The 21,154-nt window shown below is 36.2% G+C and overlaps 1 protein-coding gene across 1 annotated transcript; it reads right to left on the bottom strand.

The window, feature by feature from the left end:
- Positions 1-8,612: 8,612 nt before the first annotated feature.
- On the bottom strand, positions 8,613-11,111 carry LOC142520194 (uncharacterized). The gene is made up of 3 exons (XM_075623196.1): positions 10,775-11,111; positions 10,304-10,717; positions 8,613-9,121 (listed from the first exon to the last, which is right to left on the bottom strand). Exons 1-3 carry the CDS (start codon positions 11,109-11,111, stop codon positions 8,613-8,615), a joined length of 1,260 nt encoding a protein of 419 aa, XP_075479311.1.
- Between the last annotated feature and the right edge of the window lie 10,043 nt (positions 11,112-21,154).

Below are 21,154 nucleotides of genomic sequence, written 5' to 3'. Positions count from 1 at the left end.
TTCCTGGACGCGTAGCTAAAACACTATCATTCTGAATAAGAACCGCACCCAAACCGAGTTTTGAAGCATTTGTATAAACCACAAACTCTCCATGCCCTGATGGCATAGCTAGAAATGGTGTTGTGGTCAATGCCTACTTCAGCCTGTCAAAACTCTCCTGGAACTCTGATTCCCAGATGAATTTCGAATTCTTTTTCGTCAAGGAGATCATAGGCACCGCGATAGAAGAGAAGCCCTGAATGAATTTCCCGTAGTACCCATCCAAACACAAGAAACTACGGATCTATGTCAAGCTCTTAGGTGCTGGCCAATCTCGAACTAACTCAAGTTTGTTGGGATCGACCTCCAGTCCATCTCGCCACTCTGTGAAGCCAAAACTCGCACTTACTGAACTTGGCATATACTGTATGTACTGTAAAGTCTACAGTACGGTCCTCAAATGCTGACTGTGCTCCTCTCTGCTCTTCGAAAAGATCAGGATGTTGTCTATGAAAACTATGACGAACTTATCCAAATACGGCTGAAACACGTGATTCATGAGATCCATGAAGATCACTGGCGTGTTCGTCAAACCGAAGGGCATCACCATAAACTCATAATGCCCATAACCCGTCCTAAATGTCGTTTTATGCACGTCATACTCTCTCAACTTCAGCTGGTGGTATCCTGATCCGAGATCTATCTTCGAGAATAATGATGCTCCCTGAAGCTGATCAAATAGATCCTCGATCCTGAGCAGTGGATACTTGTTCTCGACCGTGACTGTGTTCAGCTCTCTATAATCAATGCAGAGCCACATGCTGCCATCCTTCTTCATAACAAAAAGAACCGGCGCATCCCATGGAAAAAAATCTAGGGCGAATGAAACCCTTATATAGCAAGTCCTAAATCTGATCCTTCAGTTATTTCATCTCTGCAGGTTCTAGAAGATAGGGTGTCTTAGAAATAGGCATGGTACTTGACATAAGCTCGATAAAAAAGTCCACCTAGAAGTCTGGTGGAATGCCTGAAATTCCATCAGGGAAAACACTGGAGAAGTCCCTGACCACTTTGACCTCCTCTAGCCTCTAACTAACTGGCTCAATCACTGACAAGATACTGGCCAAAAATGCCTGGCAGCCTCTCCTCATGAGCTTTCTCGCACAGATGCAAGAAATGATGTGAGGCATCTGCTGATGTCTGGCTGCCTCGAATAAAAACGGCTTACCGCTGAGCGGTCAGATAGCTACTTATCTCAGTCAAAAATCAATGACATCTTTGTTCGTAGAAAGCCAGTCCATTCCGAGAATAATATCGAACTCTGGTAGCGGTATCTCAATCAGGTCTATTTGCAGTGCATTTTTCTGTAACCGAAGCTCTTATCCCTTCACTATCTAGGAGGTATACATCTGATCTCTAGACAGAATCGAAACTCTAAATCCCAAATCCGTAGCCTCTGGTATGATTCCTAGTCGCTTAACAAATAACTTGGATATAAAAAGAATGTGTAGCTCCGGAATCTAGCAATACATACGTGGCTACACCTGAAATATATATCCGTCCTGCGACTAAACATACCATCAAATCTGATCGCGTTGAAACTTAAGAAATTTCTACCCGTAATTATCCCAAAAACATCAAAATGTTACTGATCTAACACTAGTACCCAATCAAAAACTCGAATTTTACCTCAAACATTACTGAAATTTCAATTTGGGCCCAAAAATTTTCGAATTTAGCCCAATTATTTCTTTAAATCCAACTATTTAGAACATGCAACCTAATTAATTCTAGATTCTCCATACCAAAATAATGCCCATAACAATCAGACAAAAACCATGCAATCAAAGCGGAAATTTAAAATTCTTAAGCGTAAAGGTTACCGGTGATCGGCGTAGAGTCTGGCTCTTCCTCTGCCCCCTCTACATGCATCACATAGACCCTACCAGTCGTAGGGCCCTTTTTCCTGGGGCAATCAGCAGCCTTGTGGGCTTCTTCTTTGCATACAAAGCACCTGAAAGAGCCCCACACGCATTTGTCGTAGTGCAATCTGTTGCACTGCTTGAACACCTGTCTCTCCACTGGCTTAGGAGCCCCTGGAGCCTGGGGGCCGCTACTGTCCTGGCCTCATAAATTGTCCCCAGGGCTTCTGCTGCCCCTATTGCTTTGGTGGCCCTGTGTATTGCTTCTTTTGCGGCTGCGCGCTAGGCTGAGTCTGATTCCTCTTCTGCTGCATCTCAAAATCGACGTCCCTCAGCAAGTGCTCCGCCTGAAAAGCACAAGTGGTGGCCTCGTCATAGCTCGCTGATCTCATCAACATGACATCCCTATGCAGGGTGGGTCTCAGTCCATCCATGAAATTCCTCAGATTCTGGGCCGCATCTCTAGCGATAAGGGGCACAAAGTGGCAGCCCTTGTCGAACTTCCGAATAAACTCGACCACAGTCGAATCCCCCCGGTGGAGACTCATAAACTCCCTCGTCAGACGACCCCTGACATCAGCTGAGAAATACTTGTCGTAGAACACCTCCTTGAACTGCTTCCAAGTGAGGGTAGCCAAGTTTACTCCATGGGCTGATCCCTCCCACCATAGGGATGCGTCATCCATCATCTGCAAGTACTGTAAGTGTAGCTCCAAAGACCAAATCCAACCCTCCGCTACAAAAGGATCAGTAGTGCCCCCAAACTCTTTCGGGTTTAGCCGTCTGAACTGCTCATAAATGTCGGTCTGAGGTCGGAGAGCCTGCTCCATAAGCATCGCAACACCATCCAGTACACAGGTAGCTGCGTCTCCTGGCGGTGGTGGTGGTGGAGGTGGAGGTGGGCCTCTGCCACCTTCTGGGCTATCATTCTATTGGTCTGTACCGTGGGCGTGTCTCGGAGGCATGATATCTGAATACAGTCCAAATTCTAAACGTAACCCATCATGCAATTTAATCTAGTTTTCAGAACATTTCAATCATTAAATCATGAAAGCAGCTAAACATGTACTATAAATCATAAACTATGTAATCATGCAGGTGATAGAATTAAAACATTTAAAACACGTAAACTTGCAGACTTGATGCTTGATGGTTAAGCTGCAGAAGCTGGCGGTGGCACAAACCTATATAGGTCCCTTACTCTGATACCAACTAAAACATCTACTAATTTTTTTTAATTTGCGAAGCTAAATTTTGAAAATACACATTTACAAGCTTGAATGCAATAACCATTGTAATTCACGCATTTTTAAAATATGAGTAATCTGATACTGAATATTACTAAATTTAAATATTCTCAAAACTCCTGACGAATCTTCAACATAAAAATAAATTGTTTGAAAATATTCAAAACACTCCTATCTCATAAACATGATGTGCGGAAGAAGTAAGGTCCTCGGGTTAGAGTGCGGACATCCAGCCCTGTCTACTTAGTCTTCGGCACCTCCAATCCCCTGATCAACATACTCATTTGCATCAATCACACTTAGTGAGTCTAAAAAGTCAACACACATGTAACGTTTTAGGAAATACGTATACATAACAAGCAACAGTGAAAAATACTATAATAAAGATACGTTCAATGAACTTACAAAATCGTATGCATAATCATGACATGTTAAAGCATAAACATTTTCATAACATATCTCAACATATCAACATAGATGTGTTCCTTTTCTTAATTTTGAATTCTGTTCATTAGCTGTGACTTTCTTATCTTCGTATTAGGCGATGTATCTATCTACGTGTAAGCACAGTACCTGGCGGCGGGGACATCAGCAACAGTATTAATCAAATGAGCCTTAGCCTTACATATCATCGTATTAACGTGTTCGTATTAGTCACAACCAACTCCCTTGCTTTAAAAACATGTAATAATATTCATCACTTGAACAAAAACATGCATATATAAAAATTTTCCTTAAAATCAAGCATGCAACGTGAAGGAACTTGTGATGGGCACCTTCGAAGTGCTTCAAAAACAATATTATCCCAGAACTGCAATAACTCGTGTTTTAAGAATGATGACACATATTAATTAAATCTAGTTTGATTTTAAATCAAACGGAATACACTCGAAGTAATCATTCGTTAAGAAAACTGATAGATTTTAAAGCTTATTAACTTGTGTAAACTATTTGACTGAAATACGGGGAATCAGTTCTAGCTTATGTCATTTCAGTTATACTGAGAAATGAACTGATATCAGCTGAACTGATTAAATCAGTTTAAAGCACAGTTAAGCAGTTATACACAAGATATGTTTATGGATGTTCGGAGACTTCAACTGCTCCTATATCACCCTTTCTACCTCCTCGGGTAGGATACACAAGAAGAATTTGATTTATAGAACTGATTGTACAAACCGACCCAACTTAGGACTTACTCAACTGCATAATGCGAACATGAAATGTTCCAACAATCTTCCTATTTTTGATGATCACAAAACTGGAACAATGAAAGCGATTAAAATTTAAAACTTATTCTCCCCCTTTGTGATAATCAAAAAAATTTAAGCTAAAGAAAATTTCAGTTCGAGGGATAATATATATAAAAAATAGTTAAACGCTTCCCCTCAAAAACTGAATTAAAAACTAGTTTAAAACATTTTTCAGCTTGATGGATCTTTTAAAAGAAAACTTGTGGCTCCCGGTTTAGGAATTCATGATTATTCCCTTACTAAGTGCCACATTTTTTTACAATCTTTCTTTATTGAAATTCTATTTTTATTTTTACCATTGTTATTATTAGAAAGATATTGTAGATAAAAATTTAAATATTTTCTACCATAATTTAAAGATTATCTACAAATATTTACATTCTTATTTCAAACGTGTACAATTATTTTACAGCGGAAGTTTAACATTCATATGTACAATTATGTTACAGCGGAAGTTTAACATTCATTTATAAACAGATCACCCCAACTTTCAAATGCTCTTATTTCAGCTTCAGTTATTTTCCTCTTGTTCCAATTCGGGGGTTCCTGTGTCTGGAAATTACAATAGACGAAAAGAAACAGAGGGTTAAGTCTTTGAGTACTTAGTGAGTTTAAATTAGTATATGGCTTTTAAATAACACTTTATCATAATTATGCATGAAATAATAGGCATAACAATTTAGATATTATGAATGATATGCAATGAAATAATAGATAAATGAAAATTCCTTAAATTAACATTGGTGGCTCTAATTGAGCACTTTTTACGAGCCGGGTGAACCATTCTCCGGACCGAAATATTCGGTGCGCGTTGTTCAGATGAACCATATACCTGGGATTTTTGACCCGTTGTTCATTGGACTCATTTTCCGGGCCGAAGCCACGTTGTCCAGTGGACTCAATTTCCGGACCGAAATCCGTTGTCCAAGACTCCATTCATTAATGATATATTAATCCATTCATAAATATGCAAGAAAGTATATAAGTAATTGAAATGAACTGTGGATGATATTTGAACATTAAATAAATTCTATTGCAATTTCCAGGCCAAATGCCAAAGGCTTTAATAGAAGAATGAATAGTAATTTTCTCACCTGTTAACTTATAGTTTAGGCTTGATTAATACTCCGAGTTCCTGAAGCAAGTCCTAAAAATATATTATGAATGATATTTATATGTTAGAGGTTTTTAAGTAACTAGCTGATCATTTCCAGATTATTTTTTGTTCAAAATTTAACCCAGTTGATTTTAGTTAAGTTTCCAAAATTCATATTAATTAGAAGGTATATCCAAACTTTACGAAAGTTGGCCAAAAAGTCGGGAATATCATCAGGAACGTTCGGCCGCCGGAACATCGCCGATCCGACGGCGCGTGCAGTACACGGCCGACGTTGCCGGCGCGTGAGTGGCCTTCTAGCTGTCACGCGCGGCCTGTTTTTTTCCAGCATAAGTAACTTTTGAAGATCTTTAATTCTTCCGTTGAAAGTTTTGTCAAATTCCTAACCCATCGATACCAGATTTAAATACTGTCGTATGGTTAACTAAGGTACTCCGGCATTCCAAAAATGTTAGTTCCGGCAATATTTTGGGACAACGGGCGGTATGTATTTCATCCATGCAACAAGAGGTACAACTTTTATATTCAAACCGACCTCTAGTTTGGTGTGCAGCTATAAGAAAAATGAATGAAAAGTACCTAGCTTGAATATGGGATACCGATGCCGTTGCGGAATATCTCTGTTTGTTTTTTTTTTATTTTTGAGCGATCCTTTTTCGTCACCTTCAGGGCTATATTTCTTTATGATTTGAGGTGAATAGTTGGTGACTTATTGAGATTTTTCGGAAAGAGTATAGCTTTTTTCCTTCTATTTCTTTCTTCCTCTTCTCCTTCCTTTCCTCTTCCTTCTTCCCTTTTTTTTTCTTCTCTCGTCTGGTCTCGTGGAAAGTGAGGAAAAGGTTCAGCTATTTATAGCCGAACTTCAAGTTTATCCCTCGTTTTTTTATTATTATTATTATAATTTATTTATTATTTATTAAATGAAAAAAATGTTATGTTTATCCAAACATAATATTATTATATTCGTATATCTAATTATTGAAACTAATTATCTTATATTGAACTTAATAATTATTGTAATTAATTACTTAACATATATGTTGAGTTCAATTATAATATTTTATTATATTTTGTGTATTTGATTTTGAAATGGGAACCTCATAGTGCTTGATGAATTTTTAAGTGTATTGTGATGTATTTTAATATATTTCTAGATACTTTGGACAAATATAATTTGTACCGAAAAACAATATGATAAAATTTTAAAAGTGAAAATAATAAAATTTATAATAATAAAAATGCATTATGCAACTTTGTTTTTAGGGTGTCACAATATCCCCTCCTTTTAAAAATCTGGTCCCCAGATTTAAGAGTTATTGGAATAAATGAGGATATTGACACCTTATATCTTTCTCTGTTTCCCACGTTGCTTCTTCAATGTTGTGGTTTTTCCATAAAACTTTTATCAACTGAATTGGTCGGCCACGAAGTTCCTTTATTCTTTGGTCCAAAATCTTCACAGGTTGTTCTTCATATATTAGATTTTCTTCCAGATCTATCTGTTGGTGGTCAATCAATTGGGCTGAATCTACTTTGCATTTCCTTAATTGTGATACGTGGAATACGTTATGTATACCAGATATATTTTCAGGTAGAGATAGATGATAAGCCACAGTGCCTATTCGTTCTATTACTTCAAAAGGTCCAACAAATCAAGGATGCAACTTTCCTTTCTTTCCAGTACGCTTGATTCCTTTTTCTTGGTGATACTTTTAGTAATACGAAATCTCCAACTTCAAATTTCAAATCTTTCCGCCTCTTATCTGCATAACTCTTCTGTCGACTTTGAGCTGTTTGTATTCGTTGCCTGATAAGTTGTATTTTGTCGATAGCTTCTTGTATAATGTCAGGCCTGATTGCTCGTTCTTGTCCATTCTTTGTGCCTCTCCATTCATCCATATCCCAGTTAAGAGGAGAGCGACATTTTCTTCCATATAATGCTTCATATGGCGCCATTTTTATTGAGGATTGATAACTATTGTTGTATGAAAATTCAACTAGAGGCAAATGTTTTCCCCAGTTTGCCCCAAAATCCAGCACACATGCGCGAAGCATGTCTTCCAATATTTGAATGGTTCGTTCAGACTGACCATCGGTTTTCGGATGTGCTGCTGTGCTAAAATTTAATTTCGTACCAAGGCATTCCTGAAGTTTTTTCCATAATCTTGACGTAAACTTCGGATCTCTATATGACACTATGGTAGTGGGGATACCATGTAACCGTATAATTTCCTTCTGATAGAGTTCAGCCAGTTTTTCCACCCCATATTTGTGACTTATGGTATGAAATGTGCTGACTTGGTCAAGCGATCAACGATTACCCATATGCTATTAAAACCTCCTGGGAGCTGGGGTAATCCAGTCATAAAGTCCATAGTTATTTGATCACATTTCCATTCTGGTATAGGAAGTGGTTGCAAAAGACCTGCTGGTCTTTGATGTTCAGCCTTTATCATTTGGCAAGATAGGCATTGTGAAATGAAATCTGCAATATCTCGTTTCATTCCCTTCCACCAGAAGTGTTTTTTAATCTCTTGGTACATCTCAGATCCTCCTGGATGAACGCTGATCCGAGACTGATGTAATTTTTCCATTATTTCCTTTTTCATTGAGCTAGGCTCACAAATACGGTCATGATAGCATAGTATTCCTTGTGAATTGGTGACGAAATTGGTATCAGTACGGAGTTTTGAAACTTCTTGGTCCAATTCTTGATTTTGCTTAATTCTGGTATGAAATTCAGGTTCAATTCTCAATCCGGCCAAGTGCCCACGAGAATTGATGTGTACCCATTCTTTTACTTCTTTCATTTCCAAACAAGCCATGCTGATCTTTCTACTTAAAGTATCAGCTACTACATTAGCTTTACCTGATTGATAAAGAATGGAACAATCGTAATCTTCCAAAAATTCAATCCATCTTCTTTGCCTCATATTCAGCTCTTTTTGAGTAAATAAATACTTTAGGCTTTTGTGGTCTGTATAAATATCAAAAGTGGAACCGTGCAAGTAGTGTCTCCATTTTGCTAATGCAAACACTATTGCTCCTAATTCCAGATCATGAGTGGGATAATTTAACTCGTGATTCTTTAATTTTAAGATGCATATGAAATAACTTTATCGTTTTGCATTAATACACATCCAAAGCCTTCTTTTGAGGCATCTGTGTAAACCACAAATCCTTCTGTCCCTTCTGGTAAAGCTAATACAGGTGCACTGGTAAGCATTTCTTTTAATTTGCAAAAAAATTTCTCACACTCATCATTCCATAAGAAAAAGTTGTCTTTGCGAGTTAGCTGTGTCAGGGGGACAGCAATTTTCGCAAAATCTTTAATGAATCTTCGGTAGTATCCTGCTAAGCCGAGAAAACTTCTAATTTCTGTGATGTTGATTGGTTGTTTCCAACGAGATATGGCTTCTATTTTTGCAGGATCTACTTCTTGTCCTTTCTTAGAGATAAAGTGGCCAAGAAATGACACTTTTTCTAGCCAAAATTCACACTTCTTGAATTTAGCATACAACTGATGCTCTTTCAAAGTTTTGAGAATCAATTGTAAATGTTGAGCATGTTCCGCATGATTTCTTGAAAATATCAAAATGTCATCTATGAATATGACAACGAATTTGTCCAAAAATGGTTGAAATATTCGATGCATCATGGAGCGTTGGTTAATCCGAATGGCATTACCACAAACTCATAGTGTCCATAACGGGTATTAAAAGCCGTTTTGGAGATGTCATCCTCCTTAATTCTCAATTGGTAATATCCTTGTCGCAAATCAAGTTTTGAATATACTTGAGACCCTTGTAAAACATCAAACAATTCTTCGATATGCGGGAGAGGATATTTGTTTTTGATGGTAACATTGTTAAGTTCTCGATAATCAATGCACATCCTTAGAGTTCCATCTTTCTTTTTGACAAATAACACAGAAGCACCACATGGAGATGTAATAGGCCGGACGTATTTCTTGTCCATGAGCTCTTGTAATTGAATTTTTAATTCTTTTAACTATGAAGGTGCCATTGGGTATGGAGTTTTAGATCTGGGTTGTGCTCCAGGTATTAGATCAATGGAAAATTCTACGTATCTCTGAGGAGGTAAAGTATTGATCTCTTCAGGAAAAACCTCTGGAAATTCTTGTACAACTGAGATTTCTGAGATCTTGATTTGATCTTTTGGCTTATTTATCAAATAAGCTAGAAATCCTTGTCCGTTGTTTTTTAGTATAGCCCTAGCTTCTGCGGTTGATACTATTCCCATGGTATGGTTAGCTTTGGAAATGATTGGATGAGAAGTTTGAAGATAAACTTCTTTTGTGTAGCAATTGAGTTGGGCTTGGTGTCTATATATTAAGTCCATTCCAAGAATAATATCATAGTTCTTGATAGGTAATTCAATCAAATCTGCTAGATATTATTTTTCTTGGAAGTTTAAGGGACAGTTTCTGTAAATGAAGTCAGTAATCATCGTTGTCCCTAAAGGTGAGCAAATTTCGAAGCTACATGGTAGCTGCTCAAATAACAGTGGTAATTTACGTACAAAAACTTTTGAGATAAAAGAATGAGTAGCTCCTGGATCAAATAAAGTTTTTGCAGAACTGGATAATATGGTAATAGTACCTTCTACGACTGCAGTGGGATCAACTTCCTCGTCTTGGTTTCTTAAGAGAGCATAGGCTCGAGCATGTATCTTTGGCTTTGTTGTGGGTTGGGTCTTTTGCGTGTTTTTTTGGACAATCTTGAATACGGTGTTGCTCACTTCCGCAAATAAGACATTTCCCACCTTTTCTCCAGCACTTTTCTTCTTCATGATTTGGTAATCCACAATATCCACACTTTTTATTGTTGTTTTTTGGAACTTTTCCTTTGACAGCTTCTCCTTGCCTGACTTGTTGTGTTCTCTTTTCAAAATTTCTTTTCCGGTTATTATCCTCAAAAGGGTTGGGCTTTCCGATTTTCTTTTCTTCTTCCTCTTTTTTAAGAAGTGTTTTGATGTCTTCTTCCACTCGTAGGGCTTGATTAACAGCAGAAACATAACTGGTAACTTCTGTGGACAGTGTTGCCCAACGAATATCGAGCTTTAACCCTTGAACAAATTTTTTCATTTTTCTTACCTCATCTTCCATGTAGTGTGGTGCATAATGTATAAGAGGGTGGAATTCTGCCTCATATTGAGCTACGGTCATGTCACCTTGAACTAAATCCATAAATTCATGTTCTCAGGTATTTAATATAACTTGAGTTATATATTTACCTTCGAACTCTTGCAGAAAATTTTCCCATGTTTTTGGGGTGTGATTCTTTGTCCACCTATGTTCCACTGTACGCCACCAGTTATGAGCTGCTTCTTCAAATAAGTAAGTGGAAAAATTCACGTTTTGTTCTTCAGAATAATTGAGAATAGAAAATATTTTATTGATTTTGCTTAACCAAGATTTTGCTTGATAAGCATCTGGTTTTCCTTCAAACTTTGGCGGCTTGAATCTTAAAAATCTCTCAAGAGCTCGATCATTTGCCTCAATGTGATGTTCTTGAGCTTGATCATGAGGTCGTGGTTGATTTTGCTGACAAAACTGCACAAATTGATGCATTATTTCAAACATATTTTGTAGGTTTTGTTCTTGGGGGGGATTGTGTTGAGCGTTTCTGGATTTTCACCAGTTGCCGAGTTGTGGTCATCTTGAGGGGGGATGTCTTGTCCGATTCTGGCTTGAGTACTATTTTGTGAAGACGTCATTCTAAACACATAAATATAAAATATGAACATATCTTGCAATGAATGTACATAGTTATGTCAGAGGGTAAACAGTCAGTTTTATTTATAAACAAGACATGTTTCAAATATTTACAATACCCAAGCAAAATACAAACAGAACAAGCAAACTGAGTCATCATGCCTACAAAAAATCATGACCATGATAATCATCATGCCTACAAAAGATGATGATTATTAATACTAGTTATATACTAATGCCAAATAGTCAATGTCCTCATTCGTCGTCGGAGAGATCTATAAAAGTTGTGTTGCTCGAGCCTTCATTTGTGCATGTGGTTTTCATGGTAACATTTTGATCTGTACTTGGCCGTGATGTATGTGGATCAACTGGGTCCTGTGCATAACTAAGCTCATTTTCATTTTCACTTTCAGGTAGGAGAGTCATTGGAATAAGTTCATCTACTCCAAATACAAAGTTTTCCCACATGGGGTCAGGAAGAAATTCAACTTTCGGTGACTGTAACAGATAATTGTTTATCATAAAGGGGTCTTGATCTATTGTTGTGTTCATGATTCCAAAATATTCTGCAAAAGGGGCTGGTACATACTCTGGAATACTACTACCTCCGGTTTCAAATGTGCTAGTGATGGGAGGAGCTGTGGTCTGATTTGTGTAAGATGGACCGATAACACCAGGTTCCATTCCGTGGATAGATTGATAAACCAGTTCACGCCCATGCATGATTAAGTGGTCAATGTGGATCAAAGGGTGTGATACTCCCTTTAAGAAACTAATCAAACCTCGGTCATAGAATTCATGCATGTCTAGTAAGTTTATAAGAGTGCGGTCTCTTTCATACAGTACATGACCTAATTCTCCCTGATATGCTAGATTATCAGCCCTCATCCGTTCTTCAATAAATCCATGAAAAGTTTCAGTTGTTCCAAAGGTTTCAAAATGCTCCCGATACATATTCACTAGACATTTCAAATCTGAGTTTTCTTTGCTTAATTTTAGTATTTCTTCCTCCATTTGTTTGATGATTATAGTTTGTTTTTTCTTTGATGTCCCACTAGACTCTGTCATCCTGAAAAGAGACATTTCAATTATGAGGAAAACATAAAAATTAATGTATGACATTATAATAAACCTTAGGCTCCTGTCTCTAGATTCTAGTCTCTAAGAAACCTAGGCTCTGATACCACCTCTGTGGCGCCCGGTTTAGGAATTCATAATTATTCTCTTACTAAGTGCCACATTTTTTTACAATCTTTCTTTATTGAACTTCTATTTTTATTTTTACCAGTGTTATTATTAGAAAGATATTGTAGATAAAAATTTAAATATTTTCTACCATAATTTAAAGATTATCTACAAATATTTACATACTTATTTCAAACATGTACAATTATTTTACAGCGCAAGTTTAACATTCATATGTACAATTATGTTACAGCGGAAGTTTAACATTCAGTTATAAACAGATCATCCCAACTTTCAAATGCTCTTATTTCAGCTTCAGTTATTTTCCTCTTGTTCCAATTCGGGGGTTCCTGTGTCTGGAAATTACAATAGACGAAAAGAAACAGAGGGTTAAATCTTTGAGGACTTAGTGAGTTTAAATTAGTATATGGATTTTAAATAACACTTTATCATAATTATGCATGAAATAATAGGCATAACAATTTAGATATTATGAATGATATGCAATGAAATAATAGATAAATGAAAATTCCTTAAATTAACATTGGTGGCTCTAATTGAGCACTTTTTACGAGCCGGGTGAACCATTCTCCGGACCGAAATATTCGGTGCGCGTTGTTCAGATGAACCATATACCCGGGACTTTTGACCCGTTGTTCATTGGACTCATTTTCCGGGCCGAAGCCACGTTGTCCAGTGGACTCAATTTCCGGACCGAAATCCGTTGTCCAAGACTCCGTTCACTAATGATATATTAATCCATTCATAAATATGCAAGAAAGTATATAAGTAATTGAAATGAACTGTGGATGATATTTGAACATTAAATAAATGCTATTGCAATTTCCAGGGCAAATGCCAAAGGCTTTAATAGAAGAATGAATAGTAATTTTCTCACCTGTTAACTTATAGTTTAGGCTTGATTAATACTCCGAGTTCCTGAAGCAAGTCCTAAAAATATATTATGAATGATATTTATATGTTAGAGGTTTTTAAGTAACTAGCTGATCATTTCCAGATTATTTTTTGTTCAAAATTTAACCCAGTTGATTTTAGTTAAGTTTCCAAAATTCATATTAATTAGAAGGTATATCCAAACATTACGAAAGTTGGCCAAAAATTCGGGAATATCATCAGGAACGTTCGGCCGCCGGAAAATTGCAGATCCGGCGGCGCGTGCAGTACACGCGCCGACGTTGCCGGCGCGTGAGTGGCCTTCCGACGGTCACGCGCGGCCGGTTTTTTTCCAGCATATGTAACTTTTGAAGATCTTTAATTCTTCCGTTGAAAGTTTTGTCAAATTCCTAACCCATCGATACCAGATTTAAATACCGTCGTATGGTTAACTAAGTACTCCGGCATTCCGCAAATGTTAGTTCCGGCAATATTTTTGGACGACGGGCGGTATGTACCTCATCCATGCAACAAGAGGTACAACTTTTATATTCAAACCGACCTCTAGTATGGTGTATAGCTATAAGAAAAATGAATGAAAAGTACCTAGCTTGAATACGGGATACCGATGCCGTTGCGGAATATCTCTGTTTGTTTTTTTCTGATTTTTGAGCGATCCTTTTTCGTCACCTTCAGGGCTATATTGCTTTATGATTTGAGGTGAATAGTTGGTGATTTATTGGGATTTTTCGGAAAGAGTATAGCTTTTTCCTTCTATTTCTTTCTTCCTCTTCTCCTTCTTTTCCTCTTCCTTCTTCCCTTTTTTTTTCTTCTCTCGTCTGGTCTCGGGGAAAGTGAGGAAAAGGTTCAGCTATTTATAGCCGAACTTCAAGTTTATCCCTCGTTTTTTTATTATTATTATTATTATTTATTTATTATTTATTAAATGAAAAAAATGTTATGTTTATCCAAACATAATATTATTATATTCGTATATCTAATTATTGAAACTAATTATCTTATATTGAACTTAATAATTATTGTAATTAATTACTTAACATATATGTTGAGTTCAATTATAATATTTTATTATATTTTGTGTATTTGATTTTGAAATGGGAACCTCATAGTGCTTGATGAATTTTTAAGTGTATTATGATGTATTTTAATGTATTTCTAGATACATTGGACAAATAAAATTTGTACCGAAAAATAATATGATAAAATTTTAAAAGTGAAAATAATAAAATTTATACTAATAAAAATGCATTTATGCACCTTTTTTTTAGGGTGTCACAAAACTCCCTCTCAACAGCTGATATAAAAACTGAGTAAGAAAAAACTTTCAGTTCGAGGAATAAGAAAGCTGCCCCTCAAGAACTGAATTAAAAATTCCTACTTGAAAATAAAATTTTCTACGCCCAAGAGAAATTTAGCAGCCTTTAATCATTCAAGCAGTTGAGACAAGAAATCTGGAGATAACAGTTCAGTAATATAGAAATTTAATTGGATAAACATGATGTTTATTTAATCAAATAGAATTCCCTTGAATATACATTTAAGTACATCATCAGTTGTAAGGAAAAATTACTACTACACTAGCATATTTTAAACAACATCAAATTTCAATCAGTTTATATATGACAGAACTGGATATACCAACAACTGGTTGCCTTGACCGCTTTGAATGCTGCATCGATCTTGAGTATCTATCCCAGAAGAGCAACTAATTTTCCTTGAACTTGATTTCTTTTCTAGCTAACTAGTCAAGCTGATTCAAACTGGACTCAACTGATGTTAAACCGCATTGATCATCTACTTTGATCTTATATGGCATTGAAGCGGCAGCATACTTGTGATGATTCAGCTCCTAATCATCCAACATCTTAACATAGCTGGGTTCCATCTATTGATAAGCTGAACTGGTAGGCTTGAAATTGAAATATTTTCCACGGAACAGTTTAGCTGAACTTCTTGACAGGTAAAGCTCAGAACACTGCAGGCTGATTAAATCCCCAAAGGTCAGAGTCCAGAGAAGTGGCTACAATGTTAATTGCAGAATCAATCCTCTCTATTCTACGCAATGATCGTTAGATAAACATTTTCAAATAGTTTTGAAAATAATACAAAGTAATTTTAAATAGCATTTAAAACTATTTTAAAGTAAAATAAATTTAGTCAGTTTTCAAATGTTCTTCTTAGAACAACTAGCTCTGATACCAATTGAAGCAACGTGTGCTGGTCACCTTCGAGGTGCTTCAAACAGAATATTCTCCAATAGCTGCAATAACTCGTGTTCTAAGAATGATGGCATCAATGAATTAAATCGAGTTTGATTTTAAATTAAGCGAAATACACTCGAAGTAATCATTCGTTAAGAAAATTGATAGATTTTAAAGCTTATTAACTTGTGTAAACCGATCGATTGAAATAAGGGGAATCAGTCTGGCTTATATCAGTTTAGTTATGGTGAGAACTGGACTGATATCAGCTGAACAGAATAAATCAGTTAAAAGCACAGTTAATCAGTTAATACACAAGATATGTTTATGGATGTTCGGAGACATCAACTGCTCCTATGTCACTCTTCTACCTCCTCAGGTAGGATACACTAGAAGATTTTGATTTATACAACTGATTGTACAAACCCACCCAACTTAGGAATTACCCAACTGCCTAACTGAACTCCTAGTCTAAACTGAAGGCATCACCCTCTAGCCAACAAACTTGTTTAACGTCTGTGTGTTAAAAACTACATACACAAGTTTATTGTCTTTGTGCAAGACTCACTCAGCTATTCAATAAGCTCAACTCTCTGTATATTTGTGAGTGGTTGTGTGTGCATGTGTGAGAACTGGACAATGAATACAACAGAAAGGTCTTCTCATACACTGATGGATTTTTGCTTCTATACTTAAGTTGATAACACGTTGAAGTGTTCCCTCTGGGTGATTGCTTCCTTATAAGCTGATCTGGAATATGCGTGCCTTCTCTTTTCTCTCTTTTTTTCCATACTTCCTTCTCACTGATCTTCATCTTCTAATTAATAGGCTGGAAGCTTGATTGAACAATGAGACTCAATTATTGTATATGTTTCAGCTTGAATGCGTTACTTTGAATTTGTGTCTCGGATTTTTCGACAGACATTCTGGAACATATTGCCTTTAAGCTTTGCTGCAACATCCTTTATTTTACTATTGATAGTACAGATTCTTTTGTATCGTTGTGCGTAGCAGGATTCCATAAGATAAGCTTATCTTGTTCTGCAAACTGATTGATTCCTAAATGATACTCTGAACTACTCAGTTGAACTGGTCTTGAACTGGTTTGGTGAAATCAGTTGGCTCGTTAGCTGAACTGATTTCAGTGATTCAGTTGAACTGATCAGTTGGGTTCTTTATCAGTTGAACTCTTCATCAGTTGGTCGGGTTTCTGATGGTCTTCTGCTGAACCACCTATCAACTGGACAATCAGTGGAACTGCTCTTGATATATCAGTTGAACTGATTCAGTTTTGCGCAATCAGTTGGCTTTTCAGTTTACGTCTTCGATAGCTGCAATTTTGGTTCGGTAGCTGATCAGTTCGAAGCATGATCAGTTTCATCTTCCTGCGCACTTCGATAAATCATTAGAAACAAAATGACAATTTTTGTTAACATCAAAATAAAGATAGTGAATATGAAATGTTCCAACAATCTCCCCCTTTTTTATAATCACAAAACTTGAATAAGTAAAGCAATTAAAATTTAAAACTGATTTTCCCCCTTTGTGAGAATCAAAAAAGTATATTTAAAAAAATTTAAGCAAAAGAAATTTTCAGTTCGAGGGATAGTATATATAAAAAACAGTTAAACGTTCCCCCTCAAAAACTGAATTAAAAACTAGTTGAAAACATTTTTCTGCTTGAGGGATCTTTTAAAACAAAAACTGAATTAAAAACTAGTTTAAAACATTTTTCAGCTTGAGGGATCTTTTAAAAGAAAACTCCCCCTCAACAGCTGATTTAAAAACTGAGTAAAAAAAACTTTCAGTTAGAGGGACAAGAAAGTTTCTCCTCAAGAACATAATGAAAAAACCCTACATGAAAATAAAAATATCTATGCCCAAAAGGAATTTAGCAGCCTTTAATCATTCAAGCAGTTTAGGCAAGAAATCTGGAGATAACAGTTCAGTCATATAGAAACTTAATTGGATAAACACATAAGGTATGAGCTCATATGTCTTACTCATTGGCATCGATTCATTCGATTACGTTTTACACTTCAAAATCCATCTATGGATTCCCAGAGCTGGTTATACAAAAATCCATTTTGATGTTTATTTAATCAAATAGAATTCCTTTGAAGTATACATTTTAAGTACATCATCATTTATAATGGAAATTACTACTACACTAGCATATTTTAAACAACATCAAATATCAATCAGTTTATGCATCACAGAACTGGATATACCAACAACTGGTTGCCTTGACCGCTTTGAATGCTACATCGATCTTGAGTATCTTTGCCAGAAGAGCAGCTAATTTGCCTTGAACTTGATTTCTTTGCTGGATAACTGGTCGAGCTGACTCAAACTGGACTCAACTGATGTTGAACCACATTGATCATCTACTTTAATCAAATATGGCAATGAAGCGGCAGTATACTACTGATGATTCAGCTCCTAATCATCCAACATCTCAACGTAGCTGGGTTCTGTCTATTGAGAAGCTGAATTGGTAGGCTTGCAACTGAAATCTTGTCCACTGAATAGTTTAGCTGAACTTATTGACAGGTAAAGCTCAGAACACTGCAGGCTGATTAAAGCCCCATAGTTCAAAGTCCAGAGAAATGACTACAATGTTAGTTGCAGAACCAATCCTCTCTACTCTTCGTAATGAGCGTTAGATTAACATTTTCAAATAGTTTTGAAAATAATATAAAGTACTTTTAAATAGCATTTAAAACTATTTTAAAGAAAATAATTTTAGTCAGTTTTCAAATGTTCTTATTAGAACAACTAGCTCTGATACCAACTGAAGCAACGTGTGCTGGTCACCTTCGAGGTGCTTCAAAAAGAATATTTCCCACGAGCTGCAATAGCTCGTGTTCTAAGAATGATTACATCGGTGAATTAAATCGAGTTTGATTTTAAATCAAGTGGAATACACTCGAAATAATCCTTCGTTAAGAAAACTGATAGATTTTAAAGCATATTAACTTGTGTAAACTGATCGACTGAAATACGGGGAATCAGTTCTGGCTTATATCAGTTCAGTTATGGTGAGAACTGAACTAATATCATCTGAACTGAATAAATCAGTTTAAGCACAGTTAATCAGTTAATGCACAAGATATGTTTATGGATTTTCGGAGATTTCAACTTCTCCTACGTCACCCCTTCTACCTCCTTGGGTAGGATACACTAGAAGACTTTGATTTATACAACTGATTGTACAAACCCACCCAGCTTAGGACTAACCCAACTGCCTAACTGAACTCTTAGTCTAGAATGAAGGCATCACCTTCCAGCCAACACTTTTTTAACGTCTGTTTCAAAGACTACATACACAAGTTTATTTTCTTTGTGTAAGACTCACTCAGCTATTTAATAAGCTCAACTCTCTGTATATTTGTGCGTGATTGTGTGTGCGTGTGTGAGAACTGAACAATGAATACAACGAAACGGTGTTCTCACACATTGAGGATTTTTGGTTCTATACTTAAGCTGATAACACGTTGAAGTGTTCCCTTTGGGCTGATTCGTTCCTTATAAGCAGATATGCAATATGCGTGCCCTCTCTTTTCTCTCTTGTTTTTCCACACTTGCCTCTCACTGATCTTCATCTTCTATTTATACGCGGGAAGCTTGATCGTACAATGAGACTCAATTATTGTATCTGTTGCAGATTGAATGCGTTCTTTGAAATTTGTGTCTCGAATTTTCCGACAGCCATTTTGGAACATTTTTGCTTTAATTTTTGCTACAATGTCCATTATTGTACTATTGATAATGCAAATGATTTTGTATCGTTGTGCGTAGCTGGATTTCATAAGATAAATTTGTTGTGTTCTACAAATTGATTGATTCATAACCGATGCTCTGAACTAGTCAGCTAAACTCGTCTTAAACTTGTTTGGTGAAATCAGTTGGCTCGTCAGCTGAACTGATTTTAGTGATTCAGTTGAATAGATCAGTTGGGTTCTTCATCAATTGAACTCTTAATCAGTTGGCCGGGCTTCTGAAGGTCTTCTGCTGAACCACATATAAACTGGGCAATCAGTGCAACTGCTCTTGATATATCAATTGGACTGATTCAGTTTTGCGCAATCAGTAGGCTTTTCAGTTTACGTCTCTAATAACTTCAGTTTTGGTTCGGTAACTGATCATTTTCATCTTCCTGCGCACTTCGATAAATCATTATAAACAAATGAAAAGTTTTGTTAACATCAGAATAAAGATTCCGAACATGAAATGTTCCAACAATCTCTCCATTTTTTATGATCACAAAACTTGAACAATCAAAGTGATTAAAATTTAAAATTGATTCCCCCCTTTGTGAGAATCAAAAAAGTATATTAAAAAAAATTTAAGCAAAAGAAATTTTCAGTTCGAGAGATATTATATTTAAAAAATAGTTAAACGCTTCCCGTCAAAAACTAAATTAAAAACTAGTTTAAAACATTTTTCAGCTTGAGAGATCTTTTAAAAGGAAAATCCTCCTCAACAACTGATTTAAAAACTGAGTAAAAAAACTTTCAGTTCGAGGGATAAGAAAGCCCCCTCTCAAAAACTGAATTAAAAACAAATACTTGAAAATAAAATTATCTACGCCCAAAAGGAATTTAGCAGCCTTAATCATTCAAGCAGTTTAGGCATGAAATCTGAATATAGCAGTTCCTTCATATAGAAACTTAATTAGATAAACATGATGTTTATTTAATCAAATAGAATTAACTTGAATTGTACATTTAAGTACATCATCAGTTGTAAGGGAAAATTTCTATTGCACTAGCATATTTTAAACAACATCAAATATCAATCAGTTTATGCATGACAGAATTGGAGGTACCAACAATTGGTTGGCTTGACCGCTTTGAATGTTGCATCGATCTTGAGTCTCTTTGCCAGAAGATCAACTAATTTTCCTTGTACTTGATTTCTTTTCTAGCTAACTGGTCAAGCTAACTCAAACTGGACTCAACTGATGTTGAACCACATTGATCAGCTATTTTATTTGATATGGCAATGAAGCGGTGGTATACTGCTGATGATTCAGCTCCTAATAATCCAACATCTCAACATAGCTGGGTTCCATCTATTGATCAGCTGAACTGGTAGGCTTGCTGGTGAAATCTTGTCCACTGAACAGTTTAGCTGAACGTCTTGACAGGTAAAGCTCAGAACCCTACCGGATGATTAAAGACCGAAATCAGGATGCTCTGAACTAGTCAGTTAAACTAGCCATGAACTGGTTTGGTGAAATCAGCTGGCTCATCAGCTGAAATAATTTCAATGATTCAGTTGAATTTATCAGTTGGTTTCTTAATCAGTTGGTCGGGCTTCTGAAGGTCTTCTACTGAACCACCTATCAACTGGACAATTAGTTGAACTACACTTGGTATATCAGTTGGACTGATTCAGTTTTGAGCAATCAATTGGCTTTTCAGTTACTTCTTCGATAGCTTCAGTTTTGGTTCGGTAACTGATCAGTTCGATGCCTCATCAATTTCATCTTCATGCGCACTTCGATATATCATTATATATAAATTGACTAGTTTTGTTAACATCAAAATCAAGATTGGGAACATGAAATTTTCCAACTCAACGTATTTTGCA

The sequence above is a fragment of the Primulina tabacum genome, chromosome 12 (genome assembly GCF_025594145.1).
Source record: "Primulina tabacum isolate GXHZ01 chromosome 12, ASM2559414v2, whole genome shotgun sequence".
Taxonomy (NCBI): Eukaryota; Viridiplantae; Streptophyta; class Magnoliopsida; order Lamiales; family Gesneriaceae; genus Primulina; species Primulina tabacum.
This window is presented reverse-complemented; position numbering and strand designations above follow the sequence as displayed.